At 39.5% G+C, this 22,832-nt stretch overlaps 5 protein-coding genes and 1 non-coding gene across 7 annotated transcripts; 4 read left to right on the top strand and 2 right to left on the bottom strand.

Moving 5' to 3' along the window:
- The first annotated feature begins 3,575 nt into the window (after positions 1-3,575).
- LOC106363734 (disease resistance protein SUMM2-like) lies at positions 3,576-4,871 on the top strand. Its single transcript, XM_048757165.1, has one exon. The coding sequence runs from the start codon at positions 3,576-3,578 to the stop codon at positions 4,869-4,871; it is 1,296 nt and encodes a 431-aa protein (XP_048613122.1).
- A 90-nt stretch (positions 4,872-4,961) lies between these two features.
- Positions 4,962-7,112, bottom strand: LOC106452347 (serine-threonine kinase receptor-associated protein). Its single transcript, XM_013894439.3, has 8 exons — positions 6,891-7,112; positions 6,669-6,795; positions 6,386-6,521; positions 6,147-6,228; positions 5,830-6,005; positions 5,612-5,749; positions 5,384-5,523; positions 4,962-5,313 (listed from the first exon to the last, which is right to left on the bottom strand). Exons 2-8 carry the CDS (start codon positions 6,769-6,771, stop codon positions 5,081-5,083), a joined length of 1,008 nt encoding a protein of 335 aa, XP_013749893.2. The 5' UTR covers positions 6,772-6,795; positions 6,891-7,112; the 3' UTR covers positions 4,962-5,080.
- A 1,692-nt stretch (positions 7,113-8,804) lies between these two features.
- Positions 8,805-12,823, top strand: LOC106452324 (boron transporter 4). Its single transcript, XM_013894409.3, has 13 exons — positions 8,805-8,935; positions 9,508-9,699; positions 9,791-9,873; positions 10,050-10,242; positions 10,335-10,473; positions 10,567-10,899; positions 10,993-11,166; positions 11,247-11,342; positions 11,420-11,536; positions 11,602-11,939; positions 12,020-12,299; positions 12,392-12,511; positions 12,602-12,823. The coding sequence occupies exons 2-13, from the start codon at positions 9,587-9,589 to the stop codon at positions 12,641-12,643; spliced, it is 2,028 nt and encodes a 675-aa protein (XP_013749863.2). The 5' UTR covers positions 8,805-8,935; positions 9,508-9,586; the 3' UTR covers positions 12,644-12,823.
- Positions 12,824-15,926: 3,103 nt separating this feature from the next.
- On the top strand, positions 15,927-15,998 carry TRNAW-CCA. Its single transcript has one exon. It is a non-coding gene; the product is annotated as a tRNA-Trp (tRNA).
- A 99-nt stretch (positions 15,999-16,097) lies between these two features.
- Positions 16,098-19,693, top strand: LOC106452315 (periodic tryptophan protein 2). The gene is made up of 7 exons (XM_013894397.3): positions 16,098-17,433; positions 17,531-17,782; positions 17,881-17,973; positions 18,139-18,510; positions 18,586-18,930; positions 19,064-19,291; positions 19,372-19,693. Exons 1-7 carry the CDS (start codon positions 16,228-16,230, stop codon positions 19,540-19,542), a joined length of 2,667 nt encoding a protein of 888 aa, XP_013749851.2. The 5' UTR covers positions 16,098-16,227; the 3' UTR covers positions 19,543-19,693.
- An 84-nt stretch (positions 19,694-19,777) lies between these two features.
- Positions 19,778-21,530, bottom strand: LOC106452335. Of its 2 annotated transcripts, none has more exons than XM_013894425.3 (2): positions 21,262-21,530; positions 19,778-20,765 (listed from the first exon to the last, which is right to left on the bottom strand). In XM_013894425.3, exon 2 carries the CDS (start codon positions 20,755-20,757, stop codon positions 19,981-19,983), a length of 777 nt encoding a protein of 258 aa, XP_013749879.2. In that variant the 5' UTR covers positions 20,758-20,765; positions 21,262-21,530; the 3' UTR covers positions 19,778-19,980. The 2 variants fall into 2 exon arrangements, with proteins under 2 accessions (XP_013749879.2, XP_022558670.2); XM_022702949.2 differs by having other exon boundaries at positions 21,330-21,530.
- Positions 21,531-22,832: the final 1,302 nt, after the last annotated feature.

Below are 22,832 nucleotides of genomic sequence, written 5' to 3'. Positions count from 1 at the left end.
CACAATCCTAGACAGACCGTCTGCGACCTTGTTCTCACTTCCCACCTTATACTCAATCTCAAAATCATACCCCATAATTCTCGTCAGCCATCTCTGATAGTCAAGAGTCACTTCCCTCTGCTCAAGCAAATACTTCAAACTATGCTGATCAGTGCGCACTGTAAACCTTCGTCCCAACAAGTAATGTTGCCATTTCTGAATAGACATCACTATCGCCATCAATTCTCGTTCATAAATGGGCTTCATCTGCTCTCTTTCAGTCCGGGCATGGCTAAAATAAGCAATTGGATGCTTATCTTGCATTAACACCGCCCCCAATCCGTATCCAGAAGCATCAGATTCAATGATAAACTGCTTATCGAAGTCAGGAAGTGCTAACACAGGAGCCGTAATCATGGCTTTCTTCAAGGTATCGAATGCATCTTGAGCTCTACTTGTCCACAAAAACATCTCTTTCTTTAAGAGCACTGTCAATGGCTGAGCAATCATTCCATAAGCCTTCACAAATTTTCGATAATAGCCAGTAAGACCTAAAAACCCTCGTAGATCTTTCACTACCTTCGGATAAGGCCATTTTGCCACAGCATCTTTCTTTTGTGGATCAGTACGTACTCCCTCTGGAGTGATGATGTGTCCCAAATATTCAACACTTTGTTGCCCAAATGCACATTTCTTCCTATTGGCAAACAGTTGATGATCCTCAAAGACTTGTATTACTGCAGCTAAATGACGCTGATGTTCTTCTAAGGAGGAGCTATACACCAGAATGTCATCAAAAAACACCAAGACAAACTTCCTCAAAAACTTGCGGAACACGTCATTCATGAGTGCTTGGAACGTTGCTGGCGCGTTTGTTAGCCCAAATGGCATGACAAGAAACTCATAGTGACCCTCATGAGTTCTAAAAGTTGTCTTCTCAACGTCCATCTCTTGCATTCTGATTTGATGATAACCAGAACGTAAGTTCAACTTCGAAAACCATTTTGAGCCATGTAACTCATCCAATAACTGATTGATCATGGGAATTGGATACTTATCCGGAATAGTTGCTCGATTCACTACTCTATAATCCACACAGAATCTCCAACTGTTATCTTTCTTCTTGACTAGCAGAACCGGGCTTGAATACAGGCTCTGGCTCGGCCTGATAGCTCCTGAACTCAACATTTCTTGCACTCTTTTCTCCATAACTTCTTTGTGAGCCTGAGGATATCGATAAGGACGCACGCTAATTGGACCAACCCCTGGTTGTAGGTTAATAGCATGCTCATGGCCCCGAATAGGAGGTAATGCAGTCGGCTCTTCAAATACATGTTGAAACTGCTGTAGCAACTCCTGTAATAGCACTGGAACTTCTGCAACAGGTTGAATAGACTTACAAAGTCCCATAGGTGCATGCAATAAAGGATCACCCGTCAGAGATACCTTCCTTCCTTCATACCAAAAATTATACTCATGTTTTCCCCAGTCAATCTCACATTTCCCCAAAGTTCTAAGCCATTGTATCCCTAAAATCACATCCACATTCCCCAGCTCCAACACAATAAAATTTGCTGTGAATGTCATCTCCTGTAACTTTATCTGAACTCCTCTGCAAACTCCCGAACCTTTCACAGATGCACCCGTCCCCAAAAGAATATCCAAAGTCCTGTCATTTTCTTGTTTCAGTTTCAAGTGATTCGCCAAGGATGGTGAGATAAAATTGTCGGTAGGTCCACTATCTAGCATCACTAATATCTGTTGTTTCTTGATCACTCCCCGTAACTTTGTTGTCGTTGGGTTATTCAATCCCAAAGGTGACTGCACAGAGATCGTCTTCAGTTCCGGTTGCCAAACAATGAGCTCATCTTCCAACTCTTCTTAACACTGATCCAACACTGCCACTTCCATTCCATTTAGCACAGTTAAGACGCGTAAAGATGCGTTTGGACATTTATGATGTCTTGTCCACTTAAAATCACATGTATAGCACAAACCCAAACGTCTCTTCTCTGCAATTTGTTCTGCAGACAATCGAAGCTGCGGTTTTGGATTCACTGTCTGCTTCACTTGGTTTTGTGTTACCACTGGTTGAGTCTTCTGTTTCCACCCAATGTTAGTATTAAAGTTGGAGTATTATTTACTAACATTCTCCTGTCCTTTCTGTGAAGTCAACGCCTTGTTCTTCATTTCGCATTGCACCACACTGAACAAAGAACTTGATTCCATTTGATATGCTGTGGCAATCATATCTGGTAAATCGTTAGGTTTGCACATAGTACCTACCTCTCGCATCTCTGGTGTAAGTCCATTCATAAAAATACCTTCTCTCTGTGTGTCTGTCACTCCCACTACTTGTGTGGATAAGTCTTCAAAATGATGTATATACTCGGCTACAGAACCAGTCAGTTGAACAGCAAAGAACGGCTGACTCGGATCACGCAATTTGACCCTACTGAACCTCGCGATCAGCCTGACTTTGAAATCATTCCAGCTCACAAACGGACTCCGTAAAATCTCATTGTTGAACCAACTCAGCACATCACCACTTAGACTGACTGATACCAACTCAAGCTTCATCAACTCACCATAACCTCCAATCCAAAAGAAGCGTTCAGCCAACGCAATCCAACCGTAAACATCTTCTCCCGAGAAGATCGGAAGCTCAATTTTCTTCAATACGCTCTCACGGCTATCTCTCATCGGAAACCTAACTGTCTCATCAGAATCTCTAAAACTACGGCCAGGTTCCAGGTTAGATAACGGTACCTGATGCTCGCGTGGTAACACGATCGGAATCTGATGTGGAATCATCTCTTCCATCGGCCTCTTATCAAGCTTCTTCAAGATCGCCTCAAACTTCAGATCTAGTCTTTGTTCCAACTCCACCATCGATGATCGGATCTCCTCAATACTTCCTCTCATCTGCGCGTTCGTCTCCCGTTGCTCCACCACTTGGGTCGCCAGCGATTCCAAATTCCCCGACGGTATCGTCGGTCTCGTCATCTCGATTCGTCGCGATTGTTCGATCCAGAACGCTCACTGGCACCAGTTTGATAAGAACTGTGTTGTATATTGATAAGAACCACCCAACCACCCCTCTTAATCTCCACATAACGGAGGATTAAGCTAAAGTATTATCTTGTATCTCTCTCTAGATCACAAGCCACTCTACACTCACCGAGAATGCATAACCGTAATGTAAAGCTAATGAGTCCTTATATACAAATCCCAATACAAATCCTCAATGAATTGATTTATTCCTTTATTTGTAAGTAACTTCTTCTTTACTCTTCAATATTCTCCCGCCTCATACTTTTAGCTCTCCTCGTATACACTCTTAATGGCTTATCAGGAGACCATGTCATCTAGAAAGACAATACAAGAATGGTCTCACGCGCATGATGTTTTGACTTCATTTGCTGCTGACTTTTCATGTATACAAGACAAGATTCTGCCTATCTTAAAGTTTTGCTACGATAATCTAAAAGATGAGAAGTTCAGAAAGTGTTTACAGTACTGTGCTTTGTTCCCTGAAGACTATGAGATTGAGAAGGAAGAGTTGGTGGAGTATTGGATATGCGAGGGAATTATAGATGGGAACAAAGACAGAGACGCAGCTAAAGAACCATGGTTATGAGATCATAGGTACTCTCGTTCGTGCTTGCTTATTGATGGACTATGAGCATACAGAGTTTCTCAAGATGCATGATATGGTTCGTGAGATGGCGCTGTGGATAACAGCTGATCTTGGTAAGACGAAAGAGAGCTTCATTGTGAAAACCGGTTCCAAACTAAGAGATGTCCCAAAGGTTGAAGATTGGAGCGTTGTGCAGAAGATGTCGTTGATGGGAAATGACATTGAGAAGATAGGCGCAGGTCCTTATGGGACAAAGAAACTCGTAACACTCTTCCTCCAAAACAACAAGCTGGTGAGTATCTCAGAGCGGTTCTTTCAGTGGATGACAGAGCTTAAGGTTTTGGATTTATCTTCCAATGAAAGTCTCACCGAGTTGCCTACAGACATTTCAAAGTTGGTTGCCTTGCAGTATCTTAACTTATCAAGTACAGGGATCAAGATTTTGCCAGTTGGTATCAAATATTTGACAAAGCTAATACACCTGAACCTAGAGTTCACACACAAGCTTAAGAGTGTTGTTGGGATATCGAATCTATTGAGTCTGCCGGTACTAATGCTATTTGAGTCCAACATTCCTCTGAATAATGGATTAATGGAGGAGGAGCTGAAGTCCTTGGAGCATTTGAAACTTTTGACTCTAACTCTAAAGGATGCCTTTGTGCTGGAACGACTCCTAAACATCCACAGTTTAGTGAACTTTACACGCTACTTATCGCTCGATAAATGTATACCAAATGCTGTCAGAATATCATTGGTGGCAGCAGGGTCGAGTGCTCCATCTGTCCAAGAGGTGGATAGTCCACTGCAGCACATGAAAAGTCCAAATCATATGTACTTCCGAAACCTCACACGTGTAGACATTGTGAACTGCGAAGGTCTGAGGGATTTGACATGGCTGATGTATGCTCCTTGCCTGTCTAATCTGCATGTGGAAATGTCATTTCAAACGGAAGAGATCATAAGTAGAGAGAAAGTGATGAAGATTGATGGAGAGAAGTTTACTACGCCCTTTCTGAAACTAGAATCACTCTCACTTGTGTTTTTGTATGCAGTGAAGAGTATCTACTGGTGTCCTCTACCTTTTCCTGCTCTTAAGTATCTAAAGATACACAGATGTCCAAATCTCAGGAAACTTCCTCTAGATTCTGCAAGCGCCAAGGGGTGTGATCTTGTCCTAGATGCTAATGGAGAGTGGTTGCGAGATGTTGAATGGGAGGATGATGCTACAAAGAACCGGTTTTGTCCAACCTGAAAGTTGTTACCGATGTGAAGTACTTCACAATGTCATGTTGTCTTGTTTGTGGTCTCAACTCTCAACAAACATACTGTGAACACAGGAGAATAAGTGTTCATATTTATTTATTGGAAAGAAGATAACAGGCCAAACTTGTAAGCCAAAAAAAAAAACAGAAGGGATCGTTGTCTTCTATTGTTATCATAAAGCTAATACGTAACAATGTTTCATTTAGCTTCTGCAGCTTTCTCACTGATACGTAGACTTTCAGCTTTACGCACAACCTCCTCCGCCACAAGCTTCACGTTACCACTCTGATCACTCTCCTTCTCCTCATGGTTCACTGAACCAACAACCTCCCATATTCTGACCGTCCCGTCTTCTGAGCCTGACGTGTATGACTCCCCTCCTGGAGAATACCTCACGCAGTGCACTGGTCCGTGGTGACCCTTGTTACACCCTGCATTCACCGGATTGGCTTAAAAAGACTTGCACACCGATTCCAAAATAAAATTCTTCAAGAAACTTACCAATCTCTTCTCCAGTTTGGAAATCAAACCTATGGACCCACATGTCTTCTCCTCCAGCAATGAAAGTGTTCCCGTGTTTCGGTTCCAAGGATGCCGATTCAATGTTGCAAGGCATCTCATAGCTCTTCAGCAATCCAAAACTAGGAGAGCGCAAGAGAAAAGCTTTTAGCATAAAGAGGACAACGAGAAACAATTAAACTGTAGCTGTGGATGCTATCAGAAACTTACTTATTGGCGTCCCAAAACTTAACACTAGATCCATCAGCAGTAGTTATGTATCGCCCATCCTGACTTACTTCAGCACTAGTCACTGGGAACTTAGTTTCTAATGTCTGAACAATCTTGTCACTTCGAATGTCCCATAACCTACAGAGAACAAAAGGATGATGAGACAAGGATTATACTTAGAGACTGAGTCCAAACGCAGGAACGATGTGGTGACATACCTAATGTCACCAGTATCTGTGCAAGAGCTCAGGATAGTATTATCACTGTGAAGCCACTCGACGGTTCTGATTGAACCAGGAGAACCTCCAACTTCTTTTGGTGGTACGTCTGGGCGATTCATATCGAATATCCGAAGAATCTTCTCCATTCCACCGGTGAGCAAAAGGTGAGTGTCCTATAAAGTAGAGAGTTGTGCATTAAGACCACAACAGAACCAAAAATGAACATCAAATCCCAACATCTATATCCCTTATATCAAAACACTAGGCAAGGGATTCGAATCAGTCTTTTGCTGGGAAAGATACAAAAAGCTTACCTCTGAGAAGGCACACGCACGAACAATGTGCTTGTGTTCAAAGGAGTGCAACTCATCTCCAGTCAATGCATTCCATATTTTCCTGATATATTGTTATCATCACAAAGAAAAAGCCTTAAATGCCATCAAACTCGCTTAACCATTTTCTCTGGAAGCTTTAAGCAAACAAACCAATCACTAGTGGCTATTAAACTTACAAAAAAAGACTAAATGGTTAAACAAAGAAGAACAGAACATACGCAGTGAAATCAGCAGAAGCAGAGGCAGCACGCATAGCATGTTTATCAAGGCTGCAACTCCAAACTGCTCCTTTATGTCCTTCAAAAGTCCCTATCCAATCGCCTGTCTCCCCATTCCTCAACATTGGGTTCGAATCTGAATAATCAATCACAAAAGTCAGCTAAAGAGTTACAACAATCTCAAGACACCATGAACAAGGCAAGATCATGGATATGTTTAAACACTAATCGATCGACCCTGAATCAAATCAGGATCGGAAACAAACAAACAAAAAGATCGTACCTTTGCTGGCGCTGATGAGGAAGAACCCATCTGGAGTCACCGGACTGTAAGAAACGTCGACGACGGGACGAGAATGTCCGTGGCATACTAACGGAACCCCCATTTTTCCTTTCTCTCTCTCTATTCGCTAATGAAAAAAACAAAATCAAAAATCTAAATCAATTAGACAATAATCGATTTGTTTTTGTCCGATTCGGGACAGATCTTAAAGTAGCATGATACCCGACAAAGAGTGCCGCTGAGGACCAAACCGGAGTGCTTAGATCGGTAAGAATGTATGATGAACCTGCTCCCCTTGAAGAGGATCACACTTTAGACTTTTTTTTTTTTAATTGTAAATACAAGTGAGAGAAAAAGGAAATGTTAAAAGGAAGGAACGACTTTTTTTTTAATGGCCTTGATGCAGAGAGGAACTCGCGGAGACGATGATGGTCGTTAAAAGTTTAGAAACCAGAGACATGAAACCTTTTGTAATTTACAATTTAGGGCTTCTATTTAGTAGTATTAGTGATATGGCCTCGTAGTTTCAAAAGTAATCCCTTTAACAGCTCATACTTTAATAATTTAACTAGTCGCTCCCCAATTTCCTGAGAACTGAACTTCAAGTTCAACCAACCTTACTGTTTGTGTTTTTACGAAATGTGTTTTTTATAAATATGTTTTTGATGGGTTGACACAATGATTGATTAATATAAAATGATTTATACACAAGTATATGCAGAATTTCATAAACAACACACCGACGAAAACATACCTAATGATCTCATGGTACGGCGTTTAGAATCTTGAGTTCTTTTCATACATAGATTTTAACTATTTTTAAAATGATGTTGACCCATGAGCATGTAATTATCTTAAGTATTATGTTATTAGTCAAGTATTATAACTCTGGATAGCACTCAGTGATATTATATAGTTGGTTTAGTATTATAACATGCATGTAGTTTTACAGCTTCACTCAAATCTTATATATGGGCTATAACCATGTAAGCTTTACTTGTTCAGTTATTTGTTTATAACATATTTGAATGTTAATGTCACTTGAAAGACATAAAGTCCGTAGCAACTTGGTCATGTAGCCAGTTTGTAAGTACATTGAAAGCCTAAAACTCAATTTGCTCGTTTTGTATAATCTGGATTGAAGTAAGAACTAAATACATATACTGACAATGGCAACTTCTTTTTTTTTAGAACTAACAATGGTAACTTGCACGACTTGCACGGGGCAGTGCCATGGGCGTTGGAGATAAATAGGAGTGCGTTATTCTTCAAATATGTCAGGAGTGAGTTTTGGTACAACAAATGTAACTTTATTAAAATGTGTGTGCGTGCCCGTTTCTACCACATAAAAACATCTCTCCACCCACTCCAACTACCTCAAATTATTTATATATGCGTCTCACAAACTTTGCCATATGTGGTACGTAGCATCATCTTAGTTTTGTTTTCTAATCTATATAGAGATGTTGAAACACAGAGGAAATACTGTGTTAAAAATTTGATAACAATAATGTAATTACTATGGCTTGTTTTTTACCCAGTAAAAAATTAGTAGGTTGATACATGTTTTAATGTAATAACACGTATATGTTTTTTTTTATCTTTCAAATACTTATTCTCTGTAAGATTTGGATGCTATAAATAAAGAGGGAATTGGAGAAAATGATGAATTTAACTTGGAATTTTTTTGAGAAAATTTATGTTGGAAAATGCGATAAGGTTGTTTGATTTTGGATAATATAGTAGTAGAAGAATACATTATGGGACCACTGATGTGACGATGAGAAGGAAAATTAACAATGAGCAACATTTGTATTTTGACTATAGCAATTTAATTGGAAGAATATATATGAAAACAAGATAAAGGAAACAAATTTGAAATAAATATATTACTTCTAGAATTTTCTTAAGTAAACTAATACTCCTTTGTCAACAAAGGAATAAACAAATTTGTAGGAAAAATAACTATTTTTCTTTTCGTCGACACGATCTCCTGGGAAAAGAACAGAAGGGAGTTAAAGCGTCACGATCACCAGTGTAAGAGTCCACCACTAAATCATTAACACATGTCAGTAGGCCCAACAAAAAATACATATAAGTGGGCCCTCGCTAGTTCTCAATTGCTACGTCTATAAATATTAGCAGAAAGACATTGCCCTCTACCCAAAAAAAAAACCCTATTAATCGCCACACATTGCTGTTACTTTCGGCTCCGGCTACGACTCAGCCTCGAACCTCTCAGTCTCTCACTTCCTTCTGATTCCACGGTAAAAGACAACTTTTAGATGCTAATATCAATGTCGAACCTAAAGAAAAAAAGAATATCAAAACTAATGTTTTGTTCTCGTGTTGGTTAAAAGAGGAGTAGAAGTAATTTAAGTTTTTTTTTTGACGAATAGAAGTAATTTAAGTTGAACAATGGATATTAAGTTTTACTGAGTTGATTGAAACGTTGGAATTTCTTTTTATTTTTCTTTTGAAAAATTCGTTGAAATTTTTTAGAGAAGAGACGAAAACAAGAGACTATTAAGTTATTTGTCAAAAAGAAGAAGAAATCATTATTTTTTCGCTAGTTATGTGCATCGTGCTGTTTCTTCAATTGGTATTAGGCACATTGCGTTTTCCCTGTTCTCACAAAAAGAAAATAAAATTGACATTTACTGATACAAAAACGAAAGCTATGAAATTCCTCTTTTGTTATTGGTTTGAAAAAGACTGAATTCATCACAATTTAGGGGGAAAATATAATATAAAAATTGATTTTATCAGAGTAAATGCAAGATTTTGAAGTTATTGGTTTATGTTACAAATTAGTATATAACTTCCCTTTGTAGTGCAGGTCATTAAAAGCACAGACCAGAGGCTAAGAATCAGAACAAAGCAACAAGTTCTGGAGTCTCTGAGTGATTCTCTGGAAGATGGAGAAAGAGATCAGCTCAAAGAGGCCTTTTAGAGGGATCATAGCGGATCTCAAAGGAAGAGCCTTGTGTTACAAGCAAGACTGGATCACTGGTCTCCGTTCTGGTTTCGGGTACTTTGACCTAACTTTTCATGCATCCCTTAAAACTTTTAGATTCAAGAACAAAGCTGTGAATATTTTGTTGCTGTTTGGGATTTTACAGGATTTTAGCACCAACAACATACATATTTTTTGCATCTGCGCTTCCGGTTATAGCCTTCGGAGAGCAACTCAGCCGCGACACAGGTCTGTTTCTTGCAATTTTCTCACTGGTTATGTTCACTTCTGTTTGTTGGAACATAAGTCTTCAAGTTGCAAACTTTTGTTCTGTTTTTTTTATGGAGTTTTAACTTCTTTTTATTGGCATTTTCTTGAGAAAAACCGTATTCAAAGTTTTTTTTTTTTTGGGGGTGTAATTATAGACGGAGCGTTGAGCACGGTAGAAACGTTGGCATCAACAGCGTTATGTGGAGTGATACACTCAATATTAGGAGGACAGCCGCTGTTGATACTTGGAGTTGCAGAACCAACTGTCTTAATGTATGTTTACTTGTACAACTTCGCTAAAGGAAGACCAGAACTTGGCAAAGAACTCTACTTAGCTTGGGTGGCTTGGTAATCACTTCTGAAAAACTCTTTTTTTTTGGGTAAAGCTATATATGAATTTTTTAAATATTTGAATGGTTTTGTTGTTTGCTTAATTGAAGGGTTTGTGTATGGACGGCTATGTTACTGTTTATGATGGCCATCCTCAACGCGGCTGACATCATTAACCGGTTTACGAGGGTTGCTGGTGAGCTGTTTGGTATGTTGATCTCCGTTCTGTTCATCCAACAAGCCATTAAGGTACAAAGACCAAAAAAAAAACTCAACCGCCTTTGAATTGGTTAATTTTTAAGTCAAAGCTTACATGTATGTCTTGTAATGGAATTGTTACAGGGTATGGTGAGTGAATTTAGTATGCCAAAAGAAGGGGACTCACAACTCGAAAAGTATAAGTTTGAGTGGCTATACACAAACGGGCTTCTCGGACTCATTTTCACGTTTGGCCTTCTCTACACTGCTTTGAAGAGCAGAAAAGCTAGGTCTTGGCGATATGGAACAGGATGGTACAGAAGCTTCATAGCGGACTATGGAGTTCCTTTGATGGTTGTTGTTTGGACAGCATTGTCTTTCACCACGCCATCGAAACTCCCCTCTGGTGTCCCGAGAAGACTCTTTAGTCCACTTCCGTGGGACTCTGCTTCTTTAGAACACTGGACTGTCATCAAGGTTACAACACACAAAAAAATAAAACATTTCATTTAAGATCTTTGGTTTCATTATATGAGCCTCTCTTAAGAATTGGCTTTCGGTATGTAACAGGACATGGGGAAAGTCTCTCCAGGATACATTTTCGCGGCGTTTATACCAGCACTGATGATTGCAGGACTCTACTTCTTTGATCATAGTGTTGCCTCGCAGCTCGCGCAGCAGAAGGAGTTCAACCTCAAGAACCCTTCTGCGTATCACTATGACATTCTCTTGTTAGGCTTCATGGTATATGATAATTAAACTCTCTATACTTTCTCTGCAAGCTAACCTCTACAACATTGAATCTCAACCTGTGTGTTCTCTAGACGTTGATCTGTGGATTGCTCGGTCTGCCTCCTTCCAATGGAGTCCTCCCCCAATCTCCTATGCATACCAAAAGCCTCGCTGTTCTCAAACGACAGGTTTGGTTATTACTTTAAAAATCAACGCTCAGTATTCTGACCAAGCTGGTCTTGATGAACCTTTGGTTTCTCTTCAGTTGATCCGGAGGAAGATGGTGAAGACAGCCAAAGAAAGCATCAGGAAGAGAGCAACATCTTCTGAAGTGTACGAGAACATGCAAGAGGTCTTCATAGAAATGGACAAAAGTCCTATTGTAAGTAGTACACTTCTGATTCACTCTCATTGACTTCAGAGTAATAATATTTTATCTAATTACAGGCTCAGACAAACAGAACAGTGATACTTGAGCTGCAAGATTTGAAAGAAGCGGTGATGAAGAGCAACGAGGACGAAGGAGAGAGAGAAGAGGAGAGTGGTTTCGACCCAGAGAAGCACTTGGACGCTTACTTACCCGTACGAGTCAACGAGCAGAGAGTGAGCAACCTTTTACAGTCACTCCTAGTGGCAGGTGCAGTCTTGGCCATGCCGGCCATTAAGCTCATGCCGACTTCAGTTCTATGGGGATACTTCGCTTACATGGCCATCGACAGCCTCCCTGGAAACCAATTCTTCGAGCGCATGATGCTTCTCTTCGTCCTACCAAGCCGGAGATTCAAGTATGCATGCACTCTCAAAATACCCTTTCTTGTTATTCAAGCAAAGACATGTGACTGAAGATCTTGTGATTCTTTTACAGGGTCTTGGAAGGAGCACACGCGTCGTTCGTGGAGAAGGTTCCTTACAAGTCAATGGCTGCGTTCACAATCTTGCAGATAGTCTACTTTGGGATTTGTTACGGAGTGACGTGGATTCCTGTGGCGGGAATAATGTTTCCGTTTCCTTTCTTCCTCTTGATAGCCATCAGACAGTACATTCTCCCAAAGCTGTTTAACCCGTCTCATCTCCGGGAGCTCGATGCGGCCGAGTACGAGGAGATCCCAGGCACTCCTAGGGACCCGCTTGAATTGTCTTTCCGGGTATATATACCTCTTGTCTTTGTCATGTATGACGTTTATTAATATCTAAGTTTGTGGAACTAATGCATGAGTTAACAACCTTGGTGATCTAGGCAACTGATACAACGAAAGGCGTCCCAGAGAATGATGCTGAGATTTTAGACGAGTTAACGACGAGAAGAGGGGAGCTTAAAGTCCGTACACTTAGTCTTAATGAAGACAAAGGCAACCAGGTTTATTTCTTTGTATAGATCCATTATTGAGTTGAATCTTTAACTTTGCATGATGACACTCATGTTACGTTGTTGAAAACCCTCATGCAGATTTATCCCAAGGAAAAAGTGCAAGCAGAGGATGAAACATGAGTACTACGAGACAGTCAGTGATGTAATAACCAAAAAACAATGAATATACCATTTTTCCAGTTATTTGACCACATAGTATTTGTTTGTAGATCAAAAACATAGATGACATGTGGCTTTATTCCTTCTTATTAAACCTCCATATGTTCTTCTTAGCAGTAATACAGAAAATTGTTTGTTTCAGTTGCGTTCCCCTTGTCATCTACTCGTTCGGTTTCATTTTAATCTATTTTTGTTTCTTGCTTACTAATCTAACATTCAGTTTTTCAATGCATTTTATCTCACCATCTCCTCTTGTCTTGTTTACACTTGTTTTCACGTTATGTCGTTTGATTTGTTTTAGTTTTGGCTTGTGTAATAACTTAACCCTACTCATTCTTCTTTCATTCTTTATTGATTAATATTTTTATCTCGCTTAGCTCTGTGTTGCCACTAATTTGCTCGAATCATTTTTCATCTTCTGCTTCGTATTCTTTTCATATTCATTAACTATTGTCTCCAATCTCTTTAAATCGTAAAAATCCTACATGTTCTTTTGTTTATTAAATCACATATTAAATATTGTTGAAACTATTTATTTATTCTAATAAATCCTTACGATTATAACTAAGATGATACGGATAAAAGACTGATTATAATTTAGTTGAAATTAAAGTCAAAAGTAGAAGTTATTAAACTTGCAATCCTTATTTTTGTCATCCAAGATAGCTTTAGTCAAATCAATTATATTGATTTAGAAAACCCATAAGCTATTTCAATCCCAAAACAACAAAAAAACAGGCGCATTTGTTATTGACACTACGACGGATTTCCTTTACTATAAACATAATTGCTTGTTACAACTGTTAATAAACCCAAATGTGTTTACAAAAGCTACCCATATAAGAGTTTCATACTCATTTCTCTTTCTCTAGTCATCTCCTATGTTAGTAGCTATCATAATACAATCATCAAACAAATGACATATCTCTTGGTTCCATATAAAATATGCAAAAGGACTGTTTTCTGCAGACTCCATGATCACTGAGTATTATAAATATCAAACTCTGTTTATGGTCTATTTATATGTTGAGGAAATGCCTCGAAATGTAGCTTCCAAATAATGATTTCCAGGTCAACACATTGCATGTCAACCTCCACAATGGGATCAACGGATCTGCAGATACCGCTACATGTCGAGTCGAATACACATATGTTCCATGCTTGTGCCTTTCATTCACAATCTGCAATTCTCCCAAGAACCAGAATCAATGTTAAATGGGGTAAAAGTTATAGAGTCACAACAGACTTTGTATAGCCAAACCCAATAAACCAAGCACCCAACGTAACATCTCCACTTGCCTATTTGTGCAGAAAATGACTTGATCATTATATAGTATCACCAAGAAGTTAGATGGAGAATGAGGTATGAATGCAAAGTAGACAAAACAGTTAAAATCTTACTCATTATGGGAAATATAAAAAATCAATTCTCTTGAAATGGCGTATAACTGTCCAATAGCGTGAGAGAAGTACTTGTTCCTGTTCTCACCAAACTTCCAATTCCAAATGTATATATAAATCTATTAGAGTTATTGCCAGCGCTCTGTTGCGATATTTGTTAGCTAAAATAATCCATCCAACATAATATGAAAAAGAAACCAACGAAATTGTAAAGCTAACCATAAGCTGTGATGCTTTTGCTGTCCTGACACATTGCAAGCTTAGTGATTTCACTGTCAAAAGCAACAAACTAAACAGTCATATACACCCGAGAGATTTATTTACAAACGGTTCCTAGCACAGAAAAAACATATTATTATGTTACGGATGATAAGTTTGATGCATAAATACAGTTTAGAATTTTTTTTCAACTGAACATTTGTGCCTACTGAATTACCTTACAACACTCACTGCATTGTGATTTTGGCATGTTAAAGCTGAGAATCAACATTGGAGCTTGCGTTAGCATTTCGAACATGAAATATAGCACCATCAATTTCCACTGTTAATTCCGTTGACAATAGCTGTGCAAAAGAACTCTGCTAGTAAGGTAATCGTGATTAGTAATTCTTTACATCTTAGTGTCGTACAACTTCAAAACGATAGACACTTACAATCGACGGCTTTCAAAGATGGACCGCAAACCATCTAATGATATGCTTACCTCGTCGTATAAGTAATCCATGTCACTTCCCTCCCACGGGTAACGTTGCTGGTGCAGATCAATTCCCTCAACCTCTTCTTCATCATTAGGATGCTCTGCAATATACCCTCTGTAAGGTTCAAATTTATGTCGCTAGAATTATCAGAGAAATAAATATAAAGTACCCTCCAAATCTTCAGGAGCATCGACATTTTCTTTATTCAATGATCTTCATTCAACCTAACAACCATCAAAATAAAAAGAATGTGAGGCACATAATCTTCAAAATCCAAGTTTAATGAATGAAAAAAAAACTCAGGAAGACATAAAATGTCAAACACTCACTGGCTTCTTCTTCTTTTACTTCTTGGCTCCTGTGAATGAACTGTCAAAGCCATCATTATTTGCAGGAAAAAAGATTAAACAAAGCAACTGATGAAAAGAAACAAATATGTTTCACAACACATAAACTCTTTTTGAACAATCAGGCAACGGATAGTATGTCTCCCGTGTGACTCAGCTGAGTCCTTGATGGCATTCTGAACGACAAATGTCTTATTCTTCTTCTTGGTTATATCAAAGGGTGTAAGCTAAAGATGACCAAAGAAAATTAAAACCACAGAATCATGATTTATCAGACAAAATAAAAGAACCGATGATGAATTTATTAAAGATGGAGAGATGTAGAGACTAAAGAAGAAAAAATGATTCATGAAACTCAAAGAGTCAATCTGTGTTTCTTAGATGAGTCATGAATCGATGATTAAAAATTGAAAGCTCTAAACTTCCATTGAAGAGAACGCTTACAGACCAAAGAGGTTTGTTGGGCTTTATTTTAACGAATCTCATTTCAAAACGTGAGTTATAAAGTATTTATTAAATCATTAGATAAAATAAATAAGTGTGGGTCCTACAGAGAAAACCGAAGAAGTAAAGGTTTCCGACCTTCATAAATATATATTTGTTTCAGTACGTCATTGTACAAAGAATTCTTTAGCTCAGTGGTATAAATGTTGTTTAAATCTCAATAACCTGGGTTCGATTCACAGTAGATTTGTACGAATTCAATTTCACACAACGTATATTCCAGCTTCTTATTCGTTGTATGAACACTGAATTTATAGTGGATATGAATAATGTAGATGCAATAGCAAGCACCAAGGATCCGTGGCGCAATGGTAGCGCGTCTGACTCCAGATCAGAAGGTTGCGTGTTCAATTCACGTCGGGTTCAAATCCCCGAATCTTGGTCCTTTCCTTTTTTTCTTTTTTTTCTTTTTTTCTTTTTTTCTGTACCGATTAATTAAACCGTATATATAGAGATCAGAAATAAATAGAGAAGAAGGGGTCTGCGTGGAAAGCTAGATTGAAACCCTCGCTCGCTTAAACCCTAACGCCGCAAAACTTCGCCGCCGGCATTTCCATCCTTCCTCTCCCCAGGCTTCGTCAACGATCCTCAAGCCATGAACTACCGCTTCCAGAACCTTCTCGGCGCTCCCTACAGAGGCGGTAACGCCGTCATCACCCAGAACACCCAGCTCATCTCCCCCGTCGGCAACCGCGTCTCCGTCACCGACCTCACCAAGCACCACACCGTCACCCTCGAGCTCAGCACCTCCACCAACATATGCCGCCTCGCCGCCTCCCCCGACGGCACTTTCCTGATGGCCGTCGACGAGAACAGCCGGTGCCTCTTCATCAACGTCCCCCGGCGCGCGGTGCTCCACAGGATGACCTTCAAGGGGAAAGTCGGCGCCTTGAAGTTCAGCCCCGACGGCAAGTTCATCGCCGTGGGGGTAGGCAAGCTGGTGGAGGTTTGGGAGTCGCCTGGGTTCAGCCGAGCGGCGTTCGCCTTCCAAAAGGTGAGGACTTTCGCTAGCTCTGATGATAAAGTTGTCTCCTTGGAGTGGAGCTTGGACTCTGAGTATTTGCTTGTCGGGACTAAGGATTTGGCTGCGAGGCTGTTTTGCGTTAGGAAGTTGAAGGGGGTCTTGAATAAGCCTTATTTGTTTCTTGGTCATAGAGATTCTGTTGTGGGTTGCTTCTTTGGTGTTGATAAGGTGACTAATAAGGTTAATAGAGCTTTCACTATTGCAAGGGATGGTTACATGTTTAGTTGGGGGTACAGTGGTAAGAATGAGGCAGAAGTGGAGCCACTGTCTCCTGATACTCCAGAGAGGGGTGATGAAAGTGACGGTGCTATTGGCACTGATATCAAGAAACGTAAAGAGTATGAAGGTAGAGGTCGTGAGGATGAGGGTGAAGAAGGAGATGAGGAAGAGTATATGCATAGGGGGAAATGGGTTTTGTTGAGGAAGGATGGGTTTAATCAGGGATCAGCAAAGGTTACAGCGTGTGACTATCACCAGGGGCTTGACATGGTTGTTGTGGGGTTCTCAAACGGTGTATTCGGGCTTTACCAGATGCCGGATTTCACCTGTATCCATCTCTTATCTATTTCTAGGGAGAAGCTGACAACGGCTGTCTTTAATCAGCGTGGTAATTGGCTGACCTTTGGTTGCGCGAAACTTGGGCAGCTGTTGGTTTGGGAGTGGCGGTCCGAAAGCTATATACTGAAGCAGCAAGGACACTATTTCGATGTGAACTGTGTCACTTACTCATCTGATTCGCAGTTCTTGGCTACTGGTGCTGATGATAACAAAGTCAAGGTATTAAAAATCTCAAAGACTTCATTGTATTGTTCTTTACCTTGATTCTCATCTACTTCTGAAGATGACAATCATCTTTTTATGTTGCATTTTACAGGTGTGGAACGTTGCATCAGGATCATGTTTCATCACCTTCACAGAGCACACTAATGCAGTTACCGCTCTTCATTTTATGGCTGACAACCACTCCCTCTTAAGTGCATCTCTGGACGGCACTGTTCGTGCTTGGGATTTTCGAAGATACAAGAACTACAAAACGTATACAACCCCTACACCCCGGCAGTTTGTTTCCTTAACAGCAGACCCCAGTGGTGACGTCGTCTGTGCTGGGACCCTAGATTCATTTGAGGTAATTCAACTTAGCCATTAGCTGCTTCCAGTCACAAATTCCAAAATCACAGTCTCTTTTGGTAAGGTGAATCACTTTTTTTACTTGTCTATGTGCAGATTTTTGTATGGTCCAAGAAGACTGGGCAAATAAAGGATATTCTAAATGGGCATGAGGCTCCCGTTCATGGGTTAATGTTTTCTCCCTTAACGGTAAAATAAATTCATTTTGGTTCAAATATATTTTGTTTCTTGGCTCAAAACAATTATGTGAATACTAGCTAATGACGTAGAAATGTTTTGGGATTATGTATATTTCTTGCTTACGTTTGTTATAACGTTCATGACTAATCTTGATCCATGTTTCTTTCTCTGCAGCAAATTTTAGCTTCATCTTCATGGGACAACACCGTTCGGTTGTGGGACGTGTTTGCAAGCAAAGGCACAGTGGAGACGTTTCAACACAACCACGATGTTCTAACAGTTACTTTCCGTCCTGACGGCAAGCAGTTAGCCTCGTGTACGCTAGATGGGCAGATCCATTTCTGGGACACAGTTGATGGTGTGTTGATGTACACCATAGAGGGGCGGAGAGATATTGCTGGAGGTCGCAACATGACTGACCGTCGGTCTGCAGCTAATTCCAGTTCTGGAAAGTGCTTTACAACATTGTGCTATTCCGCTGATGGAAGCTATATTCTAGCCGCGGGAAATAGCAGATATATTTGCATGTATGACATCTCGGATCAGGTTAGCTAATTCTCTTGGCCTCAAATGTTTAAGCTCGTGCTTTGCTTATCAAACGCCTGCAATATACATTTTCAGGTTCTGTTGCGTCGTTTTCAAATATCCCACAATCTCTCGTATGATGGGGTTCTTGACTTCCTGAACTCCAAGAAGATGACAGAAGCAGGGCCAATGGATCTAATTGAGGATGACAACAGCGATGAAGAAGATGGCATTGACAAACAGTCTCGTGGGAATTTGGGTTATGATCTACCTGGATCCAAGCCTAACCGCGGCAGGCCCATCATCCGGACCAAAAGCCTCAGCATTGCCCCAACTGGGAGGAGCTTTGCAGCTGCAACAACGGAAGGTGTTCTCATCTTTTCAGTCGACGAGTCCTTCATCTTTGACCCAACCGATCTTGACATAGATGTGACACCAGAGGTGAGCCTTTTGTAAATCGTTGTTAATGTGTCAGGTTTCTTGTATGTATTAGTTCTATAAGCTCGTGATGTTCTTTTTTAGCTTTGATTATTGGTTTTTAAAAGACAAAGGTAAAAATGTGTTGTTTGTGTAGGCGGTTGAGGATGCGCTAAAGATGGGTGAAGTGGTCAGAGCACTTGCTTTGAGTATGCGTTTGAATGAAGACAGCTTGATAAAGAAATGTATCTTTGCTGTCACCCCCGCTGACATAAAAGAGGTTGCAATCTCTGTCCCTCAGAAATACTTAGAAAGGCTTATGGAAGCTTTGGTGGATCTGCTTGAGAACTGTCCTCATCTGGAGTTCTTACTTCACTGGTGTCAGGTATGCTCGCTTTCCTTTTCTTCCGTTACCCAAACTGCTCATAGCTAATCAAACGTCTGTGTGTTTCTTTATTTGTTCAGGAGATCTGCAAGGCACACGGAAGCTCTATTCAGAGAAACTACAGAAACCTACTACCTTCACTGAAGTCACTGCAGAAGGCAATCACCAGAGCACACCAGGATCTGGCAGATATGTGCTCTTCCAACGAGTACACGCTTCGCTACTTGTGCTCTGTACCAAACAATCATTGATTATGTTTTATTATGCAACCTCATCAGAGGCATCTGTAACTTGAAATTTTCTTCTTCCTGTTGGGGAAAACATATTGGATATATGAGTTTCTATTGCAATTACAAAATGTAACTGAAATTTTTCTCCCTTTTGGTGGAAACATTTTTGATCTATCGAGTGTTGAATGCAGTAACAAAATGGAGCTCACTACTTTATCAATCTACCGTAATGCAAATTGCAACCATAACACAAGTATGAAAAAATGTGGTTTTTTTTTTTATTTAGACAAATTCTATTGGATACTTGACTAAACATAAACATTAATACAAACAAAAAGTAAAAAACTTATGCCTAGAACAAGAGCTGATGTCCCTATAAAACCTAAACACTGAGAATACATTTTGGATAAAAGAATCAAGAGACATCAAAACTTTGATCGGCACTACGAGAAATCTTCTTCACGGAGTCCACCTAGGATACATGGCTCCATGGAACTCAAGCTGGGACATGTGAGCCGGGTAACTGGGGGCACTTGCTTGTCCCCTCACACCAATGAAAACATCGTGCATGAAAGCATCAAGGTTGAGATCAATCATGTGATGATGATGATGGTGTGGAAGCTGGTAGAGATGTCCGGCCAACAATCTCTGCTCCGCTTCCCATCTCTGACGAGCGTTGATCATCTCAATGAACTCCGCTCTTTCCACTTCCTCCCACATGTGGAGATGCTCCCAAGGGTCCATCTTCGGAGGTGTGAAACCCGGATGCTCAGCTTTCAAGTGAGTCTTCAGCTGAGAATAAGTCCCAGAGAACTCGCACTTGTCCATAGAACAGCACCTCGGTTTCGCATTCATGAACCTCCGTGCGCTAGTAGACTTCATCGTCCCGTGAACCTCTCCTCTGCAGTACGGACAGCTCAGAGTCTTGCCATTGCTGCAGCGGCTTGCGTTCTTCTTGTTCCTGCGGTACTGCTTGAAGCAGTTGGAGTGACGCGCGCTTGTGTCACACATGTAAGCGCGGCAGCCTTTGGAGAAGGAAGAGCACTGCAAGAGGACGGCATTGTGCGGCGGCTCCATGCAGATCACACACCTCACATCCTCCCATTCACTCACGTTCTCTGGCTCGAGAGGTGACTCGGCTTCCTTTTGTTTCTTGCTCCGACAGGAGCGAAGCGGGTAGGGAGACACCCTGTTCTTGTTGCTTGAATCCGGCAAAACCTGTCTTTCCTTCAGCATCTCGCACACTGAAAGCAACACAAAAAAAGGAGTTAATTCGAATCCAGAGGACCAAATATCAAAGGCTAAAGACTCAATAATGCATCAAACAGGACAAGGAATAGCTCAAATGTGTAATTGAACACGAGCTTAGTCTCCTACCGAACGTTACATTAACCACATATGATAAATGATTTAAACTCAAATCAATCGGTCAATAAAAATTTGAAACTATTCACTTATCATAAACAGTGTTAATGACTTCTGGATCATCTAAAAGACGGATAAACATTCGATTCTGAAAAAAAGATTTCTAAGCAGAAAACAGATCAATTCAATTTCGATGGAAATTTTTGCCCAGGAAATAAAAATAAATAAATAAGCAGGACGTGAAATTGAATGCTCGGATCACAACCACCACAAACAGCTAAACGACAGAACATCATCGGATCAAAGAGATTCACCGACGAGTTAACCATCAATCGCCCAAAGAAAGAAGAAAAAGGTAAAAGAATAAATTAATACCTCGCCGGAGAAACGAAAGAGAGAAAAGGAGAGAGAGAGAGAGAGAGAGAGGGTCGTAAAGAAGTTACGTATGAAACGGTGAAGATGAAAAGATTATTGGATACGCGTGCGTGAATATGAGATTGCCGGTGAGGCTCTCTTGCCTTTTTATAGGCGTCGAGACGTCTTTTCAGACATGACGAAACTGCCCTGCTGTGTTCTGTTCGTGTAAGTCCACCCTCTCTACTTTCCTTGCCATTTTTAACACATTTGTCTTTTTGACTTTCTTTTTCCCGTTGCTTTTCTTTTTTAAACGGCTTATAAAGTTTTTCTTTCAATACGTGTCCTCCTTACCAAAAATCATATTTAATTCATATAAATCATAAGCTATTATGGTACTTCTTTTTCATTCAAATCTACTAGGAATAATATATATTTAGACTTATATGAAAATGGTTTGTTTTTATACGGTCAAACATAACATATAACCAGTCATATTCTCTTTCTATACATATCAATAAAATAAAAACAAACATAGTATGTAAAAGTTTTGTGGTTATCTACTCTCAAATATTTTTTTCATTTGTTGGGATCCATTTGTAGATGATGTTTTTCAATTATCCTATTCAAACCGATTTAGAATACAAGTTTTATAGGTAGCTTTATATGTCTATACATGTTTTTTTAAAACATAACAACAAATCATATAAGATCATAACATTAACTTTTGGATTTTATATTTACTATTTTAAAATATCCAGAATATTTGTTTGGTCCTCTTCCCAAAACTATGTTTTTTTTGTTCTCTGCGTCTTTTTAAAATATACTTTTTATATGCTCTATCGGCTAATTCGGTTAGTTTCGAAATGAATATATTTAATGTTACATAGATTAAAAAACGTATCATTGTGTCTGATCCAAATTTGAAATATCTTCCAATTACTATAAAGGATGGACGATTGTGTGTTACGGTCCAAATTTCATAACATATGCTATGTTTAAAATATTTTTGTGATCCTCTTTCCAAAACTATGCTTCGTTGTTCGATGTATCTTTTTAAAAATATATTTTTATAGGTTTTATCGGTTAATTCGGTTAGTTTCAAAAGGAATGTGTTTAATGTTACATAGATCAAAAACATTCTGTCTGATCCAAATCTGAAATATCTTACAATTAATATAGGGGGTGGACTGACCGTGTGTTACGGTCCAAATTTCATACATATGCTATGTTTAAAATATTTGTTTGGTCTTCTTTCCAAAATTATGCTTCTTTATTCTCTGCATCCTTTTAAAAATATAATTTTTATATGTTCTATCGGCTAATTCAATTAGTTTCAAAAGGAATGTGTTTAATATTACATAGATCAAAAACGTATCATTATGTCTGATCGAAATTTGAAATATCTTCCAATTAATTTAGGGGGTTGACCGATCGTGTGTTACGGTCCAAATTTCATAATATATGCTATGTTTAAAATATTTTCTAGTCCTTTTTCCAAAACTATGATTCGTTGTTCTCTGTATCTTTTTTTAAATATACCTTTATAGGTTCTATCAGCTAATTCAGTTAGTTTCAAAAGGAATGTGTTT

The sequence above is a fragment of the Brassica napus genome, chromosome C5 (genome assembly GCF_020379485.1).
Source record: "Brassica napus cultivar Da-Ae chromosome C5, Da-Ae, whole genome shotgun sequence".
Taxonomy (NCBI): Eukaryota; Viridiplantae; Streptophyta; class Magnoliopsida; order Brassicales; family Brassicaceae; genus Brassica; species Brassica napus.
This window is presented reverse-complemented; position numbering and strand designations above follow the sequence as displayed.